The 17,867-nt window shown below is 53.5% G+C and overlaps 11 protein-coding genes across 17 annotated transcripts; 4 read left to right on the forward strand and 7 right to left on the reverse strand.

Moving 5' to 3' along the window:
* Nucleotides 1-29: 29 nt before the first annotated feature.
* On the forward strand, nucleotides 30-1,178 carry KVP18_002360 (uncharacterized protein; the record flags this gene model as incomplete). The annotated part of the gene is made up of 1 exon (XM_067953185.1): nucleotides 30-1,178. The coding sequence occupies one exon, from the start codon at nucleotides 30-32 to the stop codon at nucleotides 1,176-1,178; it is 1,149 nt and encodes a 382-aa protein (XP_067806753.1).
* Nucleotides 1,179-1,433: 255 nt separating this feature from the next.
* KVP18_002362 (uncharacterized protein) lies at nucleotides 1,434-2,051 on the reverse strand (the record flags this gene model as incomplete). Its single annotated transcript, XM_067953189.1, has 1 exon — nucleotides 1,434-2,051. The coding sequence occupies one exon, from the start codon at nucleotides 2,049-2,051 to the stop codon at nucleotides 1,434-1,436; it is 618 nt and encodes a 205-aa protein (XP_067806757.1).
* A 32-nt stretch (nucleotides 2,052-2,083) lies between these two features.
* On the reverse strand, nucleotides 2,084-3,630 carry KVP18_002334 (uncharacterized protein; the record flags this gene model as incomplete). Of its 3 annotated transcripts, XM_067953144.1 has the most annotated exons (3): nucleotides 2,084-2,252; nucleotides 2,281-2,399; nucleotides 2,428-3,630. In XM_067953144.1, 3 exons carry the CDS (start codon nucleotides 3,628-3,630, stop codon nucleotides 2,084-2,086), a joined length of 1,491 nt encoding a protein of 496 aa, XP_067806715.1. The 3 variants fall into 3 exon arrangements, with proteins under 3 accessions (XP_067806715.1, XP_067806716.1, XP_067806714.1); XM_067953145.1 differs by lacking the exon at nucleotides 2,428-3,630 and having other exon boundaries at nucleotides 2,281-2,321; XM_067953143.1 differs by lacking the exon at nucleotides 2,084-2,252 and having other exon boundaries at nucleotides 2,392-3,630.
* Nucleotides 3,631-3,829: 199 nt separating this feature from the next.
* KVP18_002348 (uncharacterized protein) lies at nucleotides 3,830-6,176 on the reverse strand (the record flags this gene model as incomplete). 4 transcript variants are annotated; one of them, XM_067953170.1, is made up of 6 exons in its annotated part: nucleotides 3,830-4,006; nucleotides 4,035-5,064; nucleotides 5,092-5,435; nucleotides 5,463-5,591; nucleotides 5,618-6,019; nucleotides 6,048-6,176. In XM_067953170.1, 6 exons carry the CDS (start codon nucleotides 6,174-6,176, stop codon nucleotides 3,830-3,832), a joined length of 2,211 nt encoding a protein of 736 aa, XP_067806738.1. The 4 variants fall into 4 exon arrangements, with proteins under 4 accessions (XP_067806738.1, XP_067806739.1, XP_067806737.1 ...); XM_067953171.1 differs by lacking the exons at nucleotides 5,092-5,435; nucleotides 5,463-5,591; nucleotides 5,618-6,019; nucleotides 6,048-6,176 and having other exon boundaries at nucleotides 3,972-4,940; XM_067953169.1 differs by lacking the exons at nucleotides 3,830-4,006; nucleotides 4,035-5,064; nucleotides 5,463-5,591; nucleotides 5,618-6,019; nucleotides 6,048-6,176 and having other exon boundaries at nucleotides 5,088-5,396.
* A 496-nt stretch (nucleotides 6,177-6,672) lies between these two features.
* Nucleotides 6,673-8,025, forward strand: KVP18_002344 (uncharacterized protein; the record flags this gene model as incomplete). The annotated part of the gene is made up of 1 exon (XM_067953164.1): nucleotides 6,673-8,025. The coding sequence occupies one exon, from the start codon at nucleotides 6,673-6,675 to the stop codon at nucleotides 8,023-8,025; it is 1,353 nt and encodes a 450-aa protein (XP_067806732.1).
* Nucleotides 8,026-8,249: 224 nt separating this feature from the next.
* On the reverse strand, nucleotides 8,250-10,674 carry KVP18_002371 (uncharacterized protein; the record flags this gene model as incomplete). Of its 2 annotated transcripts, none has more annotated exons than XM_067953201.1 (2): nucleotides 8,250-8,369; nucleotides 8,392-10,674. In XM_067953201.1, 2 exons carry the CDS (start codon nucleotides 10,672-10,674, stop codon nucleotides 8,250-8,252), a joined length of 2,403 nt encoding a protein of 800 aa, XP_067806769.1. The 2 variants fall into 2 exon arrangements, with proteins under 2 accessions (XP_067806769.1, XP_067806770.1); XM_067953202.1 differs by having other exon boundaries at nucleotides 8,250-8,359; nucleotides 8,388-10,674.
* Nucleotides 10,675-10,696: 22 nt separating this feature from the next.
* KVP18_002372 (uncharacterized protein) lies at nucleotides 10,697-11,971 on the forward strand (the record flags this gene model as incomplete). The annotated part of the gene is made up of 1 exon (XM_067953203.1): nucleotides 10,697-11,971. The coding sequence occupies one exon, from the start codon at nucleotides 10,697-10,699 to the stop codon at nucleotides 11,969-11,971; it is 1,275 nt and encodes a 424-aa protein (XP_067806771.1).
* Nucleotides 11,972-12,046: 75 nt separating this feature from the next.
* On the reverse strand, nucleotides 12,047-12,397 carry KVP18_005258 (uncharacterized protein; the record flags this gene model as incomplete). The annotated part of the gene is made up of 1 exon (XM_067949659.1): nucleotides 12,047-12,397. The coding sequence occupies one exon, from the start codon at nucleotides 12,395-12,397 to the stop codon at nucleotides 12,047-12,049; it is 351 nt and encodes a 116-aa protein (XP_067806780.1).
* A 269-nt stretch (nucleotides 12,398-12,666) lies between these two features.
* On the reverse strand, nucleotides 12,667-15,072 carry KVP18_002366 (uncharacterized protein; the record flags this gene model as incomplete). Its single annotated transcript, XM_067953193.1, has 1 exon — nucleotides 12,667-15,072. The coding sequence occupies one exon, from the start codon at nucleotides 15,070-15,072 to the stop codon at nucleotides 12,667-12,669; it is 2,406 nt and encodes an 801-aa protein (XP_067806761.1).
* Nucleotides 15,073-15,109: 37 nt separating this feature from the next.
* KVP18_002343 (uncharacterized protein) lies at nucleotides 15,110-16,234 on the forward strand (the record flags this gene model as incomplete). The annotated part of the gene is made up of 1 exon (XM_067953163.1): nucleotides 15,110-16,234. One exon carries the CDS (start codon nucleotides 15,110-15,112, stop codon nucleotides 16,232-16,234), a length of 1,125 nt encoding a protein of 374 aa, XP_067806731.1.
* A 170-nt stretch (nucleotides 16,235-16,404) lies between these two features.
* Nucleotides 16,405-17,838, reverse strand: KVP18_002375 (uncharacterized protein; the record flags this gene model as incomplete). Its single annotated transcript, XM_067953207.1, has 1 exon — nucleotides 16,405-17,838. One exon carries the CDS (start codon nucleotides 17,836-17,838, stop codon nucleotides 16,405-16,407), a length of 1,434 nt encoding a protein of 477 aa, XP_067806775.1.
* Between the last annotated feature and the right edge of the window lie 29 nt (nucleotides 17,839-17,867).

Consider the following 17,867-nt stretch of genomic DNA (forward strand, 5'->3'; position numbering starts at 1 on the left):
GGTGGTTTTTCCAGCGACATCAGCCCTCAATGTCTCACCGTAAGTTCGAAAGACCCCGCCACGGTTCGCTTGCCTTCCTCCCCAGAAGACGATGCACTCTCGGCCGCGCTCGAGTTAAGACCTTCCCTCCTGATGAGGCCAAGGACCCCTGCCATCTTACTTGCTTCGCTGCATACAAGGCCGGTATGACCCATGTCGTACGTGAGCTCGAACGTCCGGGTTCCAAACTCCACCAGAAGGATATCGTCAACTCTGTGACCATTGTTGATGCTCCTCCCATGGTCTGTGTTGGCTTCGTTGGCTACGTCGAGACTCCCAAGGGACTGCGTCCCCTGACTGCTGTATGGGCTGGTCAGCTCTCGGAAGAGTGCAAACGCCGGTTCTATAAGTCGTGGTACCGCGCTAAGAAGCACAAGGCCTTCACCTTGTACTCCCAGAAGTACCAGGCTGGTAAGATGGAGTGTGAGATCGAAAAGGTTAAGAAGTACTGCTCCGTCGTCCGGGCTCTGTGCCACACTCAGATTGGCAAAATCCCCGGCCCTCAGAAGAAGGCCCACATCTTGGAGGTGCAGGTCAATGGAGGCTCCACCACTGAGAAGGTCGACTACTGCCTGAAGCTCTTCGAGCAAACCGTTCCTGTGGCGTCTGTCTTCGCTGAGTCCGAGAATGTTGACGTCGTTGGCATTTCGAAGGGCCATGGATGTGAGGGTGTGGTTCACCGATGGGGTGTCACTCGACTTCCTCGCAAGACGCATCGCGGACTCCGCAAGGTTGCATGTATCGGATCGTGGCACCCTGCCCGAGTTGGCTTCCAGGTTGCTCGTGCTGGTCAGAATGGATTCCATCATCGAACCGAGAAGAACAAGAAGATCTTTAGGATCGGCGCGGCAGAGGATCCTCGTTCTGGTTCTACGAACCATGACATCACCGAGAAGAAGGTGACCCCTATGGGAGGCTTCGTCAACTACGGTGACGTCAACAACGACTTCCTCATGCTCAAGGGAGGCATTGTCGGTCCTCGCAGACGACTGGTTATCCTTAGGAAGGCGCTGTCTCCTCAGGTCTCCCGGCGTGCACTGGAGCCTGTCAACCTAAAGTTCATCGATACCGCGTCCAAGCGCGGTATCGGAAGATTCCAGACTTCTGCAGAGAAGGCTGCGTTCTTTGGACGCATGTGATGAGCTTGCGTGTGAAAATTGAGACTATGGGCCCTCTATTGTTGTGTGAAGACTGGGAAATAAGTGACTACTACTCTGTTCTAATGTCTCCGCTGTGACTGCCTCCGTTGTGACCGTCTCCACTGTGACTCGGTAAGGGTAAGGCACGTTCTGAATGTACAAAGGAAAGATGTTACATCATGACAGATTATACGTTTCGGGCTCGTCTTTCGGGCATTGGGACATGTTTCAAACTCGATCCTGCTTAGTCGTCTCTCAATCATACAGTATGCGGCACTTTGCAGTCTGAAACTCCTCTGCCGTGAGATCCCCGCCTTCACGTAGTTTAACAAGCCGTTCGATTTGGCCTGGAAGGTCTGCGGCCATCACCAGCGAAGCCACCACGCTTTCTACGTGTTTCAGCACACTGCCCTGCGCGCAGTCCTTCCGAACATAGTGGTCAAATGATGGTGCTTCCTGAAGCGAACAGCTGGTAGAGCCAGAAGGAGCCAGCGGCAGTCGCGGCAGCGCCGACCCCGCTTGAATTGAGGTACTTTTCAGAGCCGTCTTAATAAGGAGGCACCTCTCGCACTGGCTGTCTACGCATCCACCAGCGCTAGTCTTCCATTTGGTAGTCAGAATCGACCGATTCGAGCCTAGAACTGCAAAGATCGGAGTTGAAAGCTGCTTGGTGAGATCGACACTGCCATTCAACAACACCAGTTGACAGGCGTGCAGAAGACTGTTGGACCTTTTCTTCAGGAATCGGTGTACAACAGAAGCGACGGTGTCCTCGTGGGACAGCACCATTCTGATGGTCTTCGAACCTTCTGGTTCCTTGATCAGCACTCGCAGGTCGTCGTCATGTTCGCAAGGAACGAGAAGGTGGGACATTTAGAATTGCTCACTTTTACTCATTTATACAATCACACCACGCGCCTCTCAGCTGTCACCTCCTCGCTGTCTAGGATGCGGTCCAGCTCGTCTTCGTCGTCGAGCCGAGCCTCCTCCTGAAGTTGCAGCTTCATATCTTCGTAGATGTTTTTGGGTCTTGGGATGTCCGTCAAATCGGTGAGTTGAACTGCGAATTGGAGCCTGCATTCCGGAATCCTAGAAAACTCACTGCTTGCTTAACCGCGTAGGCCGCCAGATAAACGCGGTCATGGACAATACGAAGAAGTGCAAAATCTGATCGCAGCCAGCGGTGAAGAACCATTCAAAAGTCCACCTCTTCTCAAGAGACTGCATAAGCCTGCCTGGACATCCTCACAAGAAACAAGATAACCCAATACTGGAGGGCGATGACGCAGATCATGAAGACTCCGGATGTCCCAAGGACGCATGCGAACCTACTGAAATGGCTGTACTTTGCAGTCTGCTGGGTCCTTCGTAGTTGGCCCAACAACGTGCCAAGAGATAGCAGTGTCCAAACGATAGTTACGGCATACAGTAGAGCAGCAGGCAACGCGGCAAGGACCGTAACAAGGTCTGAGATGTCCCGGGAGTAGTGGACCTCGGTGACCCACTGCCGCGCAATTTCTGCCCCAACGATCAGGCACCAGAGAAAACGCACCCGCAGCTTGGTGCCTCGATCCAAGCGGTGCTTCGTGACACCCCATCCCATGCCCAACACCAGCATGAGAACGAGCAATGAGCTGATGCGGATCACTGTGCACCCCACTGCCAAGACGTTGAGAGGTATCGAAATGTAGCCAACATTGTTCCAGTAATGGTAATGGGCGGACCAAAAGAGTGACTCCATCAGACTAATCAAAATAACTGCCAGGAAGAGCTGATGTATACGCGTAACTTGCTTTCGATATCGAGCCATCTGACCTGCCCAGGCCAACATAAGAAGAAGGAACCCTGCAGCCGACACGCCGTATAGTAGAAGCTTTGGCAGCTCGACTGCTGATATGTACCCATAAGGACCCCTTAGGATGACGTTCCCGGAGATGAACCCAGGAGAAGTTTTCGTGTGGCAGTTGATGATCAGCGTTTGGAAGACTGATTGCCTGGCGATTGCACCGGCGACTCGTTCAGGCGGACTCATAGGTGCAATTTTGTACCCGTAGTTGAGGTCTCGATTCTCGGGGTATCGCACGTAACCAGCATGTTTACAGACGCCTGATGTTACGTCAGCCAAGGTGCAGCAGAAGGTGCTGTCTAGACCTTGATCCATCACGGGAGCGATGACGTCCTCGTAGACGTTAAGCGGCACCAACTGAATGTGGAGGCCAGGATAGTTTCCCCATCGAGCTCGACTCTCCGTGTCCAGGTGGATTTGATCATACACCACTACTGGCGGCTTGGCCTCAAGTCCAAACCACTCAAGCCACTTGGCGTTGTTGTCCTGAGGACTGAACGAGAAGAACTTTCCGGTGTTTCGGAAACGATAACTATCCGGGACAGGCACACGATCGTACTGTAGTATTTGGGCAGAGACGCTCAAAAGGCCTAGTAACCACCGCATTGAATTGGACGATTTCACACTCAAACCTTACAAATGGGAAAGATGGTCGGTCTGCCGTGGGCACATTGAAACGGCAGATCGCAATTCATGAGCCCGCTAATCAACGCTCGACATTCAATCGGAGAGAGTGGATCTCCAAATTTTACTGCGGCTCTACATGCCTTAGAGCACAACGTTCTGTGATCTTCACCCAGATCTCTCACTCGTACACTGATTGAGGCATTCCCGTCAAACCCGACGCCTCCCGAAATTGAACTGAGCGTTGGACGTCAGCACACAGGGCGTTCGGAGCCACCCGCGTCCCTCTTATAACTGGGATTCGGGTCACCTTCACGTCTAGATCATCCACGGTGAACTCGAACCCCCAAGACGCCAGCTGAGTCGGAAGGCGTGCAACGTCCCACCTGGGATTGGAGGGATGTGAGGTGGAATGAATCATCAGGAGACACATTCAGAGTGAAGTCTACCGGTTGGGAGGCTCGATCCGGAGGCAATTCTCGCTGCTCAGCTGCGAATCTCTCCAGATTTACACGCTCTCCTACTGCATGCTGGTCAACAGCCAGCAACTGGCCCTCTAGCCGGCACAAAATGAATGAGTGATCGACTTGCCCGATGACCTCCATCTGTTGGAGCGTGTCTTTAGTGGCCTTGAAGCGATCAACTCGAGGGAGATCATGTAACTTCAGCCTTTTTGGAGATATCGTCGGCGTTCCCAACGCAATCCGCTTACGACTGTGTACCTCGGCCTCCGGCGTTGGCTGGGGATCTTCTATCATTGGCGGACCGGGAAGGCTGTCCATGAAATATGGGTTCCGCCGAATATGTTGTCTTAGGCGGCGGGTAAGCGAGGTAACTCTCGCCGAGGCGGGTTTGGGGGTGCTTCGAAGGCCATCCAATGCCCTGTGCCGAATCGGAGGGGACGTGACCATGGCACTCTCCGCTGACGGCAGCAGCAATGCCCTATCTTCAGACGAAGTTCGGTCTGCGGTGTATTCGAAGCGGAATACTTCCTCCACAGAGTCGTCGTTGACAGGCATGACCACCTCCTTGCTCCTCTTAGTGTCGGGTTCCACGTCATGTGGTGAGCCCTCCATTGCCCTAGTCAGTTTGGTGATCGGTGACCTAGGAGATTCTGGAGTCGTCCCTTTGGTGGACCGAATCAGGAGGTTCTCGGTGGGGTCGGTACATATTTGGTTTGAATCTTTCTTCTCAATCTGGTTTGACTTTTCTGAAGCCAGCTTCTCGTTCATCTGTTCGTCTTCATTTAGCTTCGGGGACCTGTTGGTTGATAACCCTTTGGTGTGGTGCATAAAAGCAATCTGATCGTGACTCAGACGACCTCGAACCAAACCATTTCTAATCCGCTTGGGAATGCTACTAAACCGGAAACTCGTCGCCAGCACTCGTCGAGATGCAGCTAAAGTCTCTCTCACGCTGATGTTGGTATCAGTGGTAGCTTACTCTATCTCTTGGGTGACTCGAGAGAGAGCATCAATCACGGCGTCCAGTACGTCGGCGAGCACTCGCCCTGTTTTAACGAATGCTGCTTCTCGGTCTGACTCTCCGCTGACCACGCTGAAGGAGCTAGTCGGCACTGACAGAAACAAGGCGAATGCAGGAAATCCTTTTGCCATGCCAGCCTCAGTTGTCATAAGGTCGAACGCGTGATTCATGAGGTTGATGACTGGACAACACTTCGCGCTCAGCCCGTTGATGAACAGGTGCTGATGTCCTTTGGTGGGCATCAGACTAGTCAGCGTCGTCATGGCACCGGATACGCCTATGTTAGTGCGGAAGTGATCTATCTAGGTCTGGGCTCCACCAATCCCCACGTTAACGAGTGCAACCCCTCCTGCGATAGCATTCAGCTTCTTCCGTAAGCTCACTGAAGCTGGAAATGTCACTTGGCGACTAGAATGGTCTGAAAGGGTGAAACTGGAACCAACAAACAGCAGACTTAGCTGGGTGAGTACCTGTCGGACTTCACAAAAGGTCTGGGTTGCAATGTCAAATGGCACACCTCGAGGGCGTTTGCCAGCCCGTTACGCCGCACAGGAAGGTGTCTGAACAGGTCTTTCACCGTCATTATTGTACCCGCGTCCACCCTGGCACTGGCCTCCACAGTAGTTGCCTGCCCGAATGCTACTCGTTTGTAGGACGCTGGTATCTCGTGACGCTTGCTTTCAATTTCAAGGGTGCATAACCGCGCAAGAGTCACCAATGTCAGGCCTCTCTTCCTCTCAGGGTCTGATGTTACAGCCTCCTCCCCTAGTGACGCTAGCTCCTGGGAGTCTATGCCCCTACCGTTGTCTTCTACGACAACACCCAGGGGCTCCAGTCGAACATCTATTCTGGTGCTCATGGCTTCTATGGAGTTCCACAACAAGTACTGCTTTGTGTGAGGTCATCACTCCCACCTCTACGACCTGGACGACAGACGAAACGTGGTAGCTGGCAGTGATGAGATCCGAGCAGTGACTTTCCAACTTGTGAAGTTGCATGACAGATTTGATGGTGAAGACTGTTCTTTTAGCCTTAGGGAGCATAGCCAGGGCCAATTTCAAAGACTATCAAGAGCGTCAGACTCTGGAATTGTTAACGGTTGGACCAGCGTGGGATCAAGATCCAGCACAACGCGCGACTCATTGAAGAGTCTGCCAACACTGCTACGGCGGATGTGGCGGCACACGAAAAACGTTTGCAGGTGGAAAAAAGATTGAATGAACGCGGGGATGACCTGCCGTGTGTGAAGGAGTATGCTGAGTAAGCAGCGAGAGCACACAACAACACAGGCTTTGCCCTTTGCACTTTGCTGCGATGTCTGAGACGGAATGTGAGCCTGATGACTATTATTTGGCGCACACAAATCCGCACAACTCAGAATGTGGGCGGACAGTCGTTGAGTAAGCAGGTAGTAGCCTCCGAAATTTCCGTTTGACTCTGGAGGAAAAGCCTCAGAAGGAAGACGAGTGCGGATTCGACTACCCCTGCAAAGATCCATGTGAGCCTAATCTGACGACTCTTTGTCCACGTCTTTGGATAATGCAGCCAAACGGACACTGCACCGCGCCGGCCCACTACGTACCGTTTGAGCTCTTCGGGGGGGTGATGACCGTACACGACACTAATGTTATCGAAGGTCTGCCTGTGGGGATGATGAAGAACGATGCTCCTGGCGCTGAAGACGAAAGGACCGAGGATGCGGAAGTGGACACCGATGGTGAAGGTCCTGAACGCAGGCCGAAAGAGTTCTGGTCTGCCTCTCGAGACGGTTGCCCCGGCGAGCTTGACTTTGCGACCATGACCCTTACCGAGAGAATGGACTGGGGTCCCGCCTGTGGGGGGTCCTGGGAATGCCGGATTGATCCAGTGAGGAACTACGAGGCTCCTTGTCCTAAGTACTTTCAGGTGGAGGGCGAGTCGTGTGTGCCTTTGGGTGACCACAGTCTGTTCGGCAATTGTCCTGCGGAAATACCTATCTTCAAAACGGCCGAGGAGAAGCGGAATCATGAAGCGGAGTGCCCAGACCGCCAATGGCCCCCGTTAGAAACTCAAGAACCCGACTGCGACCATCGTGCATGGGATGATCCCTGTCCTGAAGGCTGGACATTCCAAAGGCTTTCCAACGCTACTACCACCACCACAGTATCCCTTCCAGTGAAAGCAACAGACACAGGCGAAACTAGCGTCAGCATCCTGAGGGGTATCGCCGAGAGCATCCTTCACCACCCACTGAAAGTGCCAAACGGCCCTCTAGTGGAGGTTTCAACTACCACTGCGGTCCCGGGTCAGCCTGAGACGTGGGCGTGTCTAGCTTCTGCCGCATATTCGGGGCCCTGCTCCCCGATTCAGTATCATGTGCATCGGTTGTCCAGAGAAGCGAAGAGGGCCTGGGTTGCTAGGTGCAAGGCGCCGTATAGGTGCCTGGACTGTCCACCCAGCGAACGGCTATATGAGCAGCCTTGCCCTCGCTACTGGCGCCCATCAAATACACGGACGCCCTCGCTACTGCCGCACCGCTTACAGCAGCGCACAAATCTGGTGCCCGGTGCTGGGGCCGCCTACGATAACACAGAGTCGGGGCCTCCTTCCTGGGTGCTGACGAACCATCATCAGTCGGGAGGCGAAGCTCGTCGGGTCGTCAGAAAGCCCAAGCCCAAGGTGCATCCGCCAAAGTCACCTACCTCTGTGACGTGCCACCCCCCCCACTTTTACCAAGGGCCTTGCAACGCCCTCCGTGGGTTTCCGGACCACCCCGCCAAGAGAATGGCGGCGGAAGCCCACTGCGAGGTGTCTTGGCCATGCGTTGGTCGAGTGCCCCTTCCATACAGAGCCCCCATTAGACAAGCCTCCGTACAGGGAGCGGTGCATGAGATGTCTGGCGGCGTTAATTGATTGTAGGCAACAACACCTTCATGTCTGACATGCTGACGTCAGAGGACTTTTTTGGAATCGAAATCTCCCATCGTGACCTGGGAGATCTCCGTATATATGGAGACCTGGATAGCTTGCATTGCCCTCCCTGGGATCTCGGCTCATAGGCTGAACAGCAGCATTGCCCCCTCTGGGATCTCGGCTCATAGGCTGAACAGCGGCATTGCCCCCTCTGGGATCTCGACTCATAGGCTGAACAGCGGCATTGCCCCCTCTGGGATCTCGGCTCCCAAGTTGGACAGCAGCACCCGGTGAGTATCTGATCGGTCTGTCTCCTCGTGCAGACATCGCTTGCCTTGCGGGGACTGTCCTTAACGGAATACTTACTCGAGAGGTCTTCGGCTGAGCGTAAGGAGGGCACGGCTGCACGCGCTTAAGAGGTTGGTTGTTGAGCCGAGTCATCGTCGGCCTGGGATCTCCGAACTGGCCGTCTGTCACTCGAGCGTCTGGTCGGGTCCTAGGCGCTGTCATCTTACGGGGCGTCTCCGTAACGCGGCCTTGAAAGGCAAGGGAGGGCGTTTGACGGAGCTCCCCCTCTGAGGAGTAGCGGACAGCCCAATTGGGAACAATGGCTGCGTTTTGCGGTGCATTCCTAAGGGGGATCGTGGACGCTGGGAACTTAGGAGACAACGGCGATTGAGTCAGGTGAGGCGCCAGAGTGAACATTGGAGCTTCACGTCTGTGGACGGTCCTGCTAGGGGGGTAGACGGCTTGGTTGGGTGACACTTCTCGATGCCCTTGGCGCTGGCGAACGCATCCCTGGGAGTCTCTAAGGTAGCCCACATGGCGGTACTGGCCCTCCGAGGGCATCGGCCTGCAGGTATTTGGTCGAGAAGCGCTCAGCTCTTCCGCTATTCGCACCGGCATAGGCACGCGTGGAGTGACGTGCGGTCTGAGCTCCTCCACCAGAGGCCGTGGAGTGGTTAGCGATTCGTTTCTTGGGAGGCTCCAGCTCAATCCGCATGACGCCAAGGGACATGGCGTGAACCTAGGAGCTGACCCGTCGAACTGCACTAGGGGGGCTGTTGTAGGGGCTGTTGGAGGGGCTGCTGCAGGAGCTGTTGGAGGGGCTGCTGCAGGGGCTGCTGCAGGGGCTGCTGCAGGGACTTCTGGGAGGGCTGCTGCAGGGGCTGCCAGCTTCCGACCTCTCATGGAGCCTCCAGAAACTTCACACTGCTCCATCTCAAGGAATCGCTCCGCCGCATAGCGCTCCGCCGAGTAGGGAGTAACTGTGGTGGATGCCGTTTCAGGGGTCCGCTCTTCGACACTACGTTCGTGTTTTTGATCATTGGTGGCGATAGACGGAGTGAGGAGCGCCTTCAGGTGGGTTGCAATGCGAGCGCTCGGTTGATCTAAGCATCCTTTCAGTTGGAAACAGGCGCCGTAGGCATGCCAGAGATCCTTGAAGATGGAAGGTATGTCAGGGAGGTCTACACGGCTCTCTGAAGGAGCTGCCTTCCGAAATTCCAAAACTTTATCCTGCTCCCAAGTCATCAACTGCTCCATGGTAAAGTGGTCGAAATGCCTCACGTCGGAAGCACTGGACAACTCCGGTACGAATGGTTGCATCTGGTCCCGTGCATTGGCTGCATCAATACTAGCAAACCACTGGTGGGACAAAATTTCCTCCGCAGTTTGTAGACGGTCGTCCACATCGCAAATGAGTTTTGTTATGAGGTCTTTAACTTGAGCCGTCCCTCCAGGCCTCTCACGCCAATCAGGAGGAGGGAAAAAGTGCTTCCATTTACGAATCATGCGGCTTGTTTGATCAGAACGATGATTGGGATCAGACAACGGAGGTCCCCCAAAAAGCATCTCGTAAAGGATAATACCCACACTCCACCAGTCTGCCGACCGGTCAAAATACCTACCCTCTCGTCGGCATAGATGCACCTCAGGAGCCATATAATCTGGAGTACCCACGTCACTTTTCAGACGCTCGGGGTAGTGAATCCGGTTACCCTTGACTGTGGCCTTAGCAACGTGGGTTGACAGGCCTAGATCCACGATCTTCAGCCGTCCCTGTGAGTCCAAGAGAATGTTGTCAGGCTTCACATCCCGGTGGGCAAATCCCAGCGTCTCGTGGCAGTACTGTATTCCCTGTACTATTTGAGCTGTATACAGCCTGGCGCCCGACTCAGGAAACACGTCCATGTCGATAAGGTGCTTCATTAAGTCTCCGCCTGGCAAGAACTCTTGAAGCAAATAGACGAAGGCCTCGTCTTGCCAGCAATAATACAGCCTGGGAACGAAGTCAGGTGTACAGTACAGCAGATCTCGTAACTCCGCCGCTGATACGCCCGCTCCCAATTCACGTATCCGTCTTGCTGCTGTCAGCTCCGCGGCCGAATACAACGCTTCAATCTCAGACCGTAGACGAGACGCCTGTTGTTTGGCAAGGTCAACTTTGGCGAGCTGCTTGAGGGCGAAAACCCTACCGCATCTGATGTCTTTCACCACACGAACCACAGCATAGCCACCTTGGCCAATCATCCCCACTGTCTCAAAATAAGTGGTGGATGCCTTCCGGTCGAAAATGGTGCTCGGAGGGTTCATACGTTGCGGTCTCTGACGAGTCCTGGCTGTTGGCGCCACAGCTACGTCTTCCATTATTGAGTGATTTCACAGCATCATGACGGTAATACAGTGTGACGACAGACGTCAACTGGATGATTGGTCAGACCCGGGACCTAGCGTATCGGAGGTAGGGTTCCCAGAGAGGCTCGTGTCAATACCCCTCTTCGAAAACGTGACGCATCAACGAGAGTCGCGGTACTTGCCGGAGGAGACTCTGCCGGTGGAGACTCTGCCGGCGGAGACTTACCGATTTTCAGCGTGCGAGTCAGCGGGAATCTCCGATCCATTTGCGATGTTTCGAGATGATATGGCGAGAGCTCCACAAAACTACCCTTACCCCCCGGGAATGACAAAAGAACTGATGGATCTTCAAAGAGCAGAGAAGTTCGTGGCGTGCTCGTATTGCAGTCAACCGTGCAAAGGCCAAGCGCACCGCGAAAAGCATGAGCGTAACTGCGCTGCAAACCCCCAAAACGCCTGCGTTTACTGCAATCGCCCAATTGGAGCTGGATCCGGGAACTCTGCTAGGGAGAACCGCGCTGCCCACCAGTCTGTGTGCCCTTCGTCTCCGTACAACAGCTCATCATGCCAGTTCTGTGGACTGACGTTCACGTCGTCGTTCGAGGAGTCGAGTATCCGGCGTGTAGCTCGCCATGAGGACAACTGCCGGCAGAACCCCGCCAACGCGTGTCGTCATTGTGGGAACGTAGTTGGAACGAGAGCGGTGAGGAAGCTGCACGAGAAAGTCTGTTTGCGAAATCCGAATTCTCAGGCTGCTTGTCCCTTCTGTCATCGACAAGTCAGGACGTCATATGAACGTCCAGATATACGCAGAGTCCTAAATGCCCACTGCCGCCGATGCCCTCACAATCCCGAAAACAGTTGCAAGTACTGCGGAATGCGCTTCGTCGACTACCATGAACGTAAAGACCACGAGAGAAGACATAGGTCCAATCGCAGAAGGGAATCGTCGTCTGAGGAGTGGTCGGAAAGACCACACAGGCGACGCTCACCCACCAGACGGCAGTACATGCATCAGGAGTTCTCAGACGCCTCGTCGCAGACTCTATCGTCCGACACATTCCTAACCACGACTAAACCCTGTGTGTCCGAGAAACTGGACCCTCTGAAGGCTACGGCGCAACGAGAGATTCAGTTGGTGGCCGAGAAAGCAGGAAATGTTTCTGGAGATGAGCTGAGGAGGCTTCTTCGACACCTGCAACTACGATGGCACCCAGACAAGAACTGCCAGACAGAAGAACGCGAGCAAGTAGCCACTGAGGTTTTCAACTACGTTCAGGAGGTATGGAACAAGAACTTTAAACGGTAGCCGTGAAGGAAAAAAATATTTTCAATTTTTGTGCCACTACGACGCTGGAGGATCCTTCCATTCAGCTTTGAGCGTCTAGACTTTGTTCTGCGCTTCCTTCTTCTGCTTAGCAATCTCCTTGGAGGCCTTCTTGGCTTCCTTGGTGGCATCCTTGGCCTCTTTGGCCTGCTTCTTCTGCTTCTTCTCCTTGTGGCGATCCTTGCAGCCTCGGCAGCACTTAAATACGCACTCGAAGGGCATGCACAGGACTTTCATGCAACGCTTGCAGCATTTGCAGCAAGTTATGTACGGCATGAGGCATAAGTAGATGCAGCAGATGACGAAGAGAACCAGCAAGATGGAGCCGATTACAATGGTGGTCCAGAGCCAATCTGGGTACGTAGATGGTTGGCCCCAGTCCAGGTTTGAGGAGAGTGGAGCTAACATTATGTCAATTTAGAATTGGTGTGGGATTTCAAACATTGACAACAAGAGAGGCAGGAGATAACCTTCTGTGACGCACGCATCCATTGCCCTCCTCTTCCTACTAGACGAAACAATCGTGCTATCAACAGCATCCATAGCCTCCAGAGCACTCCTTGCGGCTGCAGGTTGTAGACAAAAGCATACACTAATGTGAGCAGACGACTAACAATGTTCTTCATGATATTTTCAGATTTTTTTCCAAAAAAGTTAACTGTGTTGCGATTTAATACTCACGTCGTACATATATTTAGAAAGGTGGAGTACTGATGACCAGTCACTTTCGCATCGGTATCCGGTAACGTCTTCAAAGTGGGCACTAGATCTCCTTCTTCAAAGGCATAAGGATAAAGACACAGCTGACCGTGCGGCAGAACGTCATTCTCCTCGTCAGTGAAGGTTTCGAAGTTGAGCCGAGCCAAGGTCCTTACGAAGCGCGAACATCGCAGCGATCCTAGATCTGAGAACTGAGGGAAGACCTGTCCCAGATGTTCGGCAAAAAGTGATTGTCGGAATCCATAAATGTAGCCCTTAGGCAAGGCCCACCCGGTTCCCTCCTTCACCACCTTGAACGTGGGTTGCCACATACCTGCGGCTATCTCCGTATCGCGAGCGCCATCCATCGATCTTTGATTGATGTTGGCTGATCCCAACAACAAGTATTCGTCGTCCACGATCATCAGCTTAGAGTGGACGTAAATTTGATGTCGCTTGTGTAGAACTGCGCGCGCGATTCGTGCATTAGCGTTTTGGATGACGTCTCCGGGCCCGGAATCACGTTGACCTAGGAAGAAAACTGACAGGTAGTCATCTGGAGTGGCATGCAAGCCCATCTGGTCGATGCGCTCCTGCACCTTAATGCACATGCTGCGGATGGTTTGAAACTGGAAGAAAAGAATCTCCTGAACGGAGCCTGATTCTGGATGCCCCTCAGGGAATAGCGGGATCGTCACGTAGACGTGGAAGTCTTCTTGCTTCTCAATCGCATTCCAAATACGATGGACTATGGACTGAGGCACCAAGTGAGGACAAGGAGTGGAGTTCGCGACTTCAGCGTCCATCCACATTTGACATGAACCGAGGAAGTACTGATTCTCGATGTAGACGAACCGCTTCGCCTTAGCGATGTGATAAACGTAGGCGTGCTGAATGGAACGATCAACTATAGATGAGCTCTTAGTGAAGAAGCGAGTGAAGTCAGACGAGGCCAAAAGCGCCGAGATGGAGTCCACTGACCTGAGTACCTGAACACTAAAGGCGTTAGCGGCGTTAGCGATGTCATCCACAATGATTCCTCGGTCTTTCATCGCGAGAATTCGATCGATGCAGTTGATGAATTCAGGCGCTTGGCGAACGCACCGCTCCTGGAAGTTCCTGAGGAATTGCCAAGCTACAGGGCCCCGAGTGAACGCATGAACATCGTGCCACGGCTCACGCGGCCCCACTTCTGCGTTTGCCGAGGGGAGGCAGCCGTTGTAGAAGTCGTCCTGCCAAGTGGTGTCGAGGTCTGAGAAGAGTTTGTGGTCGCAGGTGTCGTATCGGCCATTCGTTAAGTCGAGTCCGCCCCAATACGTACCGAGGCAGCGCTTTTCAGGATGAGACGTAGATGGCACGTCAACTGTGATGACTTTTTGGTGGTGGGTGAACAAGGCCTTAGTCGTAGTTTTGTGGAACCAATTCTTGTATTTCGTTATCCGTGGTACTCGACGACAAAGGACAGATGAATGCTTAAAAAAGTTGTAGGTCTTCTCATCCGATGTTCCCATGAGGCCAGTTTGATAAAAGTCACTGGAGGTGTAGTCATCCCAGATAAGAATGGCCACATTCACACCTTCCTCAGCTTTACGAAGAAGCAGCTGACCTAGCGACTCCCGAGGCTTACCACCGCGACGTAACTTGACGTCCACATTGACAGACCACCCAACGATGAAGATGAGATGTTTGGCGTGCTTCATTGAAGAATGAATGCGCTTCCAACAGCCCCTGTTGTCGTAAATACCATCTTCGATCTCCACTATCGGCAGGTTGCCTACTGCGTGAGCATCGTGGTAGAGCTCGATTGCATTGTTTGTTACAGTTCTGAAGTGAGCGAGAGGGAGAGAATTACTTTCAAGGTCGAAAGGCCGAAAACGATAGGAAATTTGCACCTCACCAACCCCTTGAGAGTCCACGTTGCCAATGACAAGTTTGAACGTCTCCCGACGAACAGGGCCCACGGCTATGCGAGAGAACGGGATCCACGTGATTCCCAGAAGATCAGCTCCAATGTCCGCAGCGAAATCGTCATCCCAGACACGAACCAATAGTGCAGGATACTCGGCACCCTTGTCATAGAAGTGGTCCAGCAAGACATTACAGTCAAAGTCAAATACAGGGTGACTGTTGTTATTTATGGTGTTGGAGACCCCGTATCTCCAGATACGTCTTTGGTCGTCGGTAGAGGGTCCAGTAGTGCCGTCAATCGTTACGAAAGGGTCTGCCTTGCCGCAGCACAAATCCGCTCCGCCACAGCGGCAAAAATGACAAGTGGTCTTGGAAAGGACCCCTCGGCATGTCCCTCCTCGCTCCTTGGATTCCACCCACTTCAAGTTGTTGCATTTGTGGACTGTGAACTGTAGGACCCCTAATAACCTCTTCATGCGTGGAGATTACGCAATTTTAAAAAGAGGCCCTTTGATGGAGAGCCTATGTGCATTGAGAAGACTTCGGGATCGACAACGGCAACCCTTCAATGTAATTAAACGTGCCTCCTTTCTGTGCGAGACTGGACAAACCAAGGGCTGGGTGACCGAACTGCGCAAAGAAATGACCATCAACAATGAGGTCCCTGGTATCGGTGTGGCGCAATTGGCCGCAAACAAACGAATCGAGGACCGTTTCGTAGTTAGTCGGATTCGAAAACCGCTCTCTTTCGGCGGCGGTACCGTGCGGTTTTTAGCTGTCGTCGACGGACATGGGGGTCGCCATGTTGCTCAGTACGTGAGAGAGCACCTTGCGCAGGCAGTAGAGGCTGAGCTGGAGGCGATTGCAACCGTTGAAGGAGAACTGCCCTCTCTGTATGAGAGGGCTCTGAAGACCGCCTTCTTGAAGGTCGACCAGGACATACGCAAGCGACTAAAACACGCAGCTGACTTCGGGTTTAGCAGAGTCATCAAGACTGGTGCCTGCTGCCTGGCTGTGATCGTCGAGGAAGAGTACTTCGTCGTGGGCAACTGTGGCGACTGTGAAGGATTCGTTGGTGGTTCGAGAACCAGACCTGTCGCGCTCGCTGTCCCTCAGAGCGCCAACTGTCCCCAGGAACAGGCCCGTCTCCGCAAGGATCATCCAGGGGAAGAGGACGTGGTTGTGTGTAAGCGCGTTCGCAAATCCCTAAAGCAACCTTTGGGAGTCCTCTCCATGGCGGCCGCTTACGCCGTCCCTGGTTTCATTCCTGCGGCCATTCCTGAATGTCTGAAGGAGCTAGTCACCCTTGACACTCTCCCTACTGCGTGCGTCAACGAAACTATGGGGGCTTGCTATGTTAAAGGTCGTCTGATGCCATCTCGTTCATTCGGCGACTTCCATTTGAAGGAGGAGCGATTCGCGTTTGACAAGGAAAATGAGAAGCCATTTGTGCATCCGCCTCACAGCTTTCCCTACATAACTGCAGAACCGGAAACGTTTGTGGTGACGAGGTCACCAGACCATGAGGTAGTGGTGCTGGGTTCTGATGGTGTTTGGGATTTTTGTACAACTGATGAAGTGGCTAAAGTGGCTAAACGAAGCCGGTTGAGCCCTCCATCAAAGATTGCGGCTGAGTAGGACGGCGTCATCAAATCACACAGCATTGTTCAAGAAGTGTTACAAAAGGCGAGTGGGAAGCAGCAGCGTTCCGAAGAGGAGATCTTGAAGACAGAGTTGGGTGCCAGGCGCAAGCTCATTGACGACACTACCTGTCTAGTCGCCAGTGTTCGCCAAGGGCCGCTTATCGGTTAGCTCTTCTGGGCCAACGCGGCCAAGGCGGCAGTGACCACGCCAGGGGAACCATCGGCAGCTCTGGCATGTTGAGTCATCAAGGCTTCCGCTGCGTACGGAGGAGGATTGAAGGCGATATCTGTCCTGTCGTATGCACGTCCCTGTAATATTCGTTGTTCCAACTCGTACTGAGAATCAGGTTTCTTGAGACGACGAGGACTGGGATGAGGGTCCAGCAGAGCTGCAGGACCCTCGTCTGGGTAGGCTTTTTGGCAACGACGGATGCGTGCAACGGGCAATGCTGGCACTGATACCGGCAACGGCTTCATTGGCAGCCGGGATCTCGGTACCTTTTCTTTGGGGTTGGTTATCTGCAGATATTGGTTGCGAAGGGCATTCCTAGCTACCTGCGTGTTGTAGTCGATTGACACCTCGTAAGGTATCTTCCCATTGTGGTTCTTGAAGGACTTATCCGTCATCAGTACATGCCGCAGGCCACCAGCAGCGTTACACAGCTGGTTGACTACACGAGCTACGCCTCCATTTTCAACCAGGCGCCCTGAGCCACCCATTGCCGCGAGGTGCAGGTAGGAGTTGCCGTCTGCGTCCCTATCGTAGAAGATGTGTCGCGTTGACACTAGCCTCGTTGATAGGAGGTAGGAAAAAGTGTTGGAGTACCCCCGACAGATCACTTGCTGGATGAAGCTGTGTGAGCCAAGGCTACGATGGGCAGGACATCCGAATAGGACGGCATTCAACCACTCTCTAGAAATTCCCTCACGATTCTCCTCCACGAAATCTCTAAGGGTTCTGGCGAGGGTATCATCCTCGTCTCGAGGTCCGCGAGGCGATTTCTCCACTAGGGCTTGTGAGAGCTTGGATGCTGCTTCGGGATTATTGAGTGTGCCTGCGGCAGCAAGTGCGGCGGCTAGCGTAGTCATGTCCCATGGAGCTCTCACCGCGTTGTCCCAGTTGAAAAGAAAGGCGTCGTGCGTATCAGGCCCTTCCAAGTCCGCTACGGGGCTCTCTTCTCGTTGAAGGTAATCAAAACCCTCGGGAGCCTGTGGCACAGTCCGCATGCTGGTTTGTCTGGTCTGAGGTGTCCGAGCACTTGGATCTCTGGTTTGTCTGGTCTGAGGGGTCCGAGCGCTGGTTGGGTCTCTGGTTATGGTGTAGTCTGTAGGGTGGGGTTGGTCTGTGGTCGGTTTCGCAGCAACAGCATCGCTGCGCCAGGACGTCGTTTGCATAGAAGTGTGTTTCTGGGTTTCCTCCTGAATCTTCTCCTGGGATCTCTGGGTGGGGATCATGGAAGTCTGTTTCTGGGTTTCCCCTTGGATCTTTTTTTGGGTTTCCTTGTGAGTCTGGGCCTTGGCTGAGACTCTGCTTCTGAGGGACCCCTTTCTGGACTGGGTGTTGAGCTGGGTGTTCAATGAGACGGAATTTGGAGGCATCAAAAAAACAAGAAAAATGGAGGATTTCC

The sequence above is a fragment of a genome (genome assembly GCF_019968955.1).
Source record: "MAG: Porospora cf. gigantea A chromosome Unknown PgA_NODE_6_length_103964_cov_336.45, whole genome shotgun sequence".
NCBI classification, from domain to species: Eukaryota; Apicomplexa; class Conoidasida; order Eugregarinorida; family Porosporidae; genus Porospora; species Porospora cf. gigantea A.